The 5,328-nt window shown below is 43.9% G+C and overlaps 1 protein-coding gene across 1 annotated transcript in view; it reads left to right on the top strand.

Annotated features, from left to right (window-relative positions):
- LOC126388041 (arf-GAP with Rho-GAP domain, ANK repeat and PH domain-containing protein 1) overlaps positions 1-5,328 on the top strand; it is a 36,822-nt gene that overhangs the window by 17,406 nt on the left and 14,088 nt on the right. Inside the window, exons 14-19 of the mRNA XM_050040932.1 lie at positions 1,888-1,987; positions 2,155-2,211; positions 2,404-2,524; positions 2,988-3,087; positions 3,620-3,821; positions 4,472-4,517. Of these exons, the coding sequence (XP_049896889.1) occupies positions 1,888-1,987; positions 2,155-2,211; positions 2,404-2,524; positions 2,988-3,087; positions 3,620-3,821; positions 4,472-4,517 (626 nt within the window). The remainder of the gene's footprint in view (positions 1-1,887; positions 1,988-2,154; positions 2,212-2,403; positions 2,525-2,987; positions 3,088-3,619; positions 3,822-4,471; positions 4,518-5,328) is intronic.

The raw sequence follows: 5,328 nt of genomic DNA, 5'->3' as shown, positions 1-5,328 counted from the left end.
ACCACTCATACAAGTGGGGGGGGACTGTACCACTCATACAAGTGGGGGGGGACTGAACCACTTGTACAGGTGGCATGTCTGACTTTTAACCTGTTCCCCTCCCAGCTGTTTGTTACCTATGGTAACCGGCTGGCCAATCAGATGTGGGCTCCGGCAGTGCCAGCGGCGGAGCAGCTGCTTCCCGAGTCGTCTGATGAGGAGAGGTTCAGGTTCATCCAGGATAAATACAGCAGGGGGCGCTACAGACGAGTCCACGCTCTGGCCTCCTCACACTCTCTGATGGATCAGGTTTGACTCCGTTCACACTTGTAGACTCATTACCGTGGTAACAGACGTCAGGTCGAGTAGTGTCTGATACGTACGACCTCTGACAATCACACAGGATGTAACATGTTTGTTTAACATGATCAGCTGTAGATGAGTCGATACAAACATCAGCTGGACTTGTATGATGGTGATGATGGTGTGTGTGTGTGTGTGTGTGTGTGTGTGTGTGTGTTTCAGAGGCTGCGTCAGGTGGTATGTGGAGACGACGTGGAGGAGACGATGTCTCTGATCTGCTCCGGAGCAAAGGTCTGATGGTCTCAGACTTTGGTCCTTTATGACCCATAATAAGTCATTAATGATTGATCTCACACACACACACACACACACACACACACACACACAGGTGTCATAGTAATAATTTGAAACATATGGCTGTAAATATGTTTTCAGTGTTTTTATTTGATGTTTAATGACATCACACAGATGACATCACACATGAAGTTTACCTGAAAAGATAAATGTAAATATAAATATTTACATCAGTCCCAGTTTCCTGTTTGTGTCTCTGTTGTTCAGTATTTGATGTTTTTCTGAACGACTCCTCAGGAGGTCGTTTTTTTTGTTACAACAGGAAGTTGAAGTGTTTCGTTGTTTGGGGAGTGACACAATAAGAGTCACGTCTCAGCAGCCAATCAGGATCCATGAAATAACTGATGTGTTTCTGTTGTCATGATGACTGCACCAACGTGACTCTAGTCTGCTTTCCATCCACCTGTTTTTATTTGCATTTTCAACAATTGAAGAAAAAAAGGAAGAAATTCGAAATAAAGTTTTTGCGCTTGGAGGTGGTGGAAAAGTCAGTGTAGCGATATTAGGAAAATGCAACTTTTGGCAATGGAAACAGATTTAGCGAATAAACAATGACGTAGGCTACCGGATCCTACTTCTACTTCACACACACACACCTGTGTGAACTTAGAGAGAGGTAATCACTCCAGTGTCAGGTGAGTGTACTTAGAGAGAGGTAATCACTCCAGTGTCAGGTGAGTGTATTTCACAACTTACCTGAATAAACTGGATGTGTTGAATACCGCTACATCATGTGCGCTGCCTGGTGTACCAACACAGACATCACGGCATTATGTAGGCTACGCTGACAACGCTGATATGAGTGTGATGAGAGCTCTCGCAATAGCCAATTAGTTCCCAGGGAATCTCTCCGTCTCGTCGTAGTCATGGATGTGCCGGTAGTTGTTCACATCAGTTGTGGACATGAGACGCTCAATGACGTCATCTCACGGCGCCCTCCTCTGCTACAGGTGTTCTTTTGCATTTTTATTTTTATTTTTCACAAGAAGTTCCACCTACTGCTCGACCTGTTGACTCCCAATAATCGCAAAACAATAATGAATGAAGACGTGCATAAATTCGCATTTTCTTTTGCACATTTTCACAAAATTTGCTTAAAATTTGCGATACATTTGGATGGAAACCCAGTTACTCTGTCTCATTAGCATTGTTAGCTTCAGTTAGCATGTGGAACGTGTTTCCAGTCAGGTAGAGAACACCTGGTGTGACATCACTGAGAGAAGTGTGACAGGTGATGTTACCTGTGTGCAGGTGTGTCAGTCAGACCCTCAGAGCCCCTCCCCCATCCTGCTGGCCGAGAGGGCCGAGAAGGCTCTGCAAACTGAGCTGCTCCGCCTCAACGAGTACACAGGTAGCACACACACACACACACACACACACACACAGGTAACAGCACTGTGTAAATCTGGTCTCTGCTGACCTCCTGTGGTGAACCATCTCACCTGGCTGCAGTGATGTCAGACTCAGTGCCCTGTGATGTCACTGGTGGTTTATTTATCTACTTTTATTTTCATTCAGATGTCCCGCCGTACCTGCCACAGTCAGCCAATAGGAGAGCTGACTCCGCCCCCTCAGGTAGGATGGAACACACAGATTAAAAGTGACTGCAGGAGTGAAACATGATGATGAACAGACTTCAGGAAAATGAGACCAAAAGGCCACCGTAGATCTGATGAAGTCATTCTGTTCACTGTGTGTGTGTGTGTGTGTGTGTGCGTGTGCGTGTGTGTGTGTGTGTGTGTGTGTGTGTGTTACCTGTGTGTGCAGGTGAGGAGGAGCTTCATGGTAAACTGGAGGACGATCGTTTCCTCTTCTCATTAGAAAATGATTCAGCTGCATGTGATGTCCTCGACCTGCGAGAAGTTCTCTCGGTGTTCCTCAAGGATGGGTAAATATTATAAATACCACTGATACTACTTCCTGTACTTCATTTCTGACTTCCTCTAGTTGACTTATTACTTCCTGTACTTGATTTCTGACTTCCTGTATTTGATTTCTGACTTCCTCTAGTTGACTTACTACTTCCTGTACTTGATCTCTGACTTCCCGTACTTGATTTCTGACTTCCTCTAGTTGACTTACTACTTCCTGTACTTGATCTCTGACTTCCTCTAGTTGTGTTCTGACTTCCTGCACTTGATTTCTGACCTCCTGTACTTCTTTTCTGACTTCCTGTACTTCAATTCTGACTTCCTGTACTCGATTTCTGATTTCCTGTTCTTCATTTCTGACCTCCTGTATTTGACTTACTACTTCCTGTACTTGTTTTTTTACTCCTTGAGTTGAGTTGAGTTTTCTGACTGCCTGTACTTGAATTCTGACTTCCTGTACTTGATTTCCTGTGTTCTCAGACCGGTTCATCAGTTTGAGATGGTGACGCTGAGTGATCAGATGATCTGTGCTGCTGACAACAAGGAGGCACTGCTGAGTCACCTGGTTCACATCCTGAAGGTACACCTGAGTGCCTCTGTGAGGACGGAGTGTCAGACAGTAGAAGAAGAAAAGAGGACAAAGTGTCCTCACTTTCAGACGTCTCTGTCTCAGGGTTCAGTTTAAATTTAGACTTTTAGTATGTCCAGACTTTGGTTATGAACTCATGAAATGTTGCCACTACCAACGTCGGGACATCAACAAATGCACCTGGTTAGGTTAGAAAAAAAATTCATGGTTTTGCTCAACATTCATACAGGAAGTGAATGGCAGCGTCACGGGTGAAAGTCCAGTGTTTGCTGGACCCGTCCAGAAAAGTTTTTTGGCGTATGGGCCAGGCGAGCAGCTCCATTGGAATAAATAGGCGCCATCTTGGCGACCGGTAACTCGTTAATATTAAAATCTACGTTCAAAATTCACACACTACACAAAGTACACACAGTATAGTGTGTGTACTTTGTGTAGTGTGTGTACTAGCTGTACATGTACTGACAGAAGTATTTGATTTGAGACACAACACAACTCATCACTTAACCTGAGTTTATGTTTCTAGGTGATTCTCCCAGGGGGCGTGAGTTATGCAGAGGTGGGCGGAGCTTCTGCAGCCAGTAAAGTGTGTGTCGTAGAAGTGGGCGGAGCTTCTATTCAATCTGATGCCTGGTTGTTGCTGTGGGAGGACGGAGTCAGCATTCATCCTGTCCACAGACACACACAGCAGTCTCTGAAGATGGATCTGAGCGCGCTCAGTCACCACAGTAACAGTGTTTATTGTCTCTTACAGATGACACGTCACACCTGTGTTTGCACTGTTAGATCTGAAAGGCTTTGTTTCTGTATGTATTTAATATGAGGAGAAACATGGACCAAGCTGGAGTCCCACAGGGCTCCGTCCTGGGTCCTCCACTTTTCACATGTTACCAAAGCAGACAAAGTTCGTTTCTATGCAGACGAAACGCAGCTCTCTACAGCTGTTGGTACAGAAGATCTTAGCCTGTTACATGTTATAAATATTATATATTATAAATATTATATTTTCTGAGATCAGTGTGAGAACATCTGCAGTTGAGTCGGGACAGAACCAGGAGTTTTATTCATTTCTTAAAATAGAAACCAGCTCACAGGTAACTCAAATATGTTTCACACTGCAGTGTCCTGTCAGGTTCAATGAAGACAGAAATATCAGTGTTTTAAATAAAGAAATGATGTATGCTCTGAGTGTTGTGTTCGCAGACCCTCAGTATTTTTCAGTTCACTGTCACCAGGTGTGGAAAATGTTTTATCAGCTGAAAGAGACATGTTTGATCTCAGTGTCACTAACTTGAGATGTAACAAGGTTAAACTGGTGTGAATGAACAAAAAAAAACAACAACCTGTGAATCAAAGTTTGATTTACACTCTTTTTCAGAAATGGATCCGTCAGAAAACATCATCACCATGGCGACGGCCGACAGGTGTGAAACTTTTCTCTCATCAACAGATTCTTAAAGTCCAGTTCAGACCAAAGACTCGCGACGAGATGAAACGTGTCAGAGAAAAGTGTCAGTAGTGTGAACTGGCCGATCTGAGCTCGACTCAAGCCAGCTGATGGTTCACCTGACACTCAGCTGGTCAAGTGGCCGGTGGCTGAAGCATGTCACCTGTTTCAGCAGCCAATCAGCTTGTAGTGAAGTCCGCTGGTCAAGTCAAAATGACCACAGACAGCGTGTTGGCTTGCTGCAGCAGGTGCTCCGTCCCCACAGAGCCCTCTGTTTCTGTCCTCACAGTGTGCCAGTGTCAGACAGTGGGTCACTGCTGCTGCTGGCTGTATCAATCAATATATCAATCAATCAATTTTATTTAGAAAGCCCAATATCACAAATCACAATTTGCCTCACAGGGCTTTACAGCATACGACATCCCTCTGTCCTTAAAAGAAGAAAAACTCCCCAAAAAAACCTTAATGGCGGAAAAAAATGGTAGAAAGCTCAGGAAGAGCAACTGAGGAGGGATCCGTATGACACAATGAGACAAAAAAAGAGAGAGAGACAGAGAGAGAGAGAGACAGAGAGAGAGAGAGATGCAGGACAGACGGTCATGACAGTAGCTTACAACAACATTAATGAAAGTAATAATATTATAATTATGATTCTGGCTACTGTGGTACAATATGTTGAAAGTATATATTAATATCTGATAGTATACATGTGTCAATCAATTCAATCAATTTTATTTATAAAGCCCAATATCACAAATCACAATTTGCCTCACAGGGCTTTACAGCAT

The sequence above is a fragment of the Epinephelus moara genome, chromosome 3 (genome assembly GCF_006386435.1).
Source record: "Epinephelus moara isolate mb chromosome 3, YSFRI_EMoa_1.0, whole genome shotgun sequence".
Lineage (NCBI taxonomy): Eukaryota > Metazoa > Chordata > Actinopteri > Perciformes > Serranidae > Epinephelus > Epinephelus moara.
The sequence above is the reverse complement of the archived record's forward strand: the minus strand, read 5'-3'. Positions and strand labels throughout refer to the sequence as shown.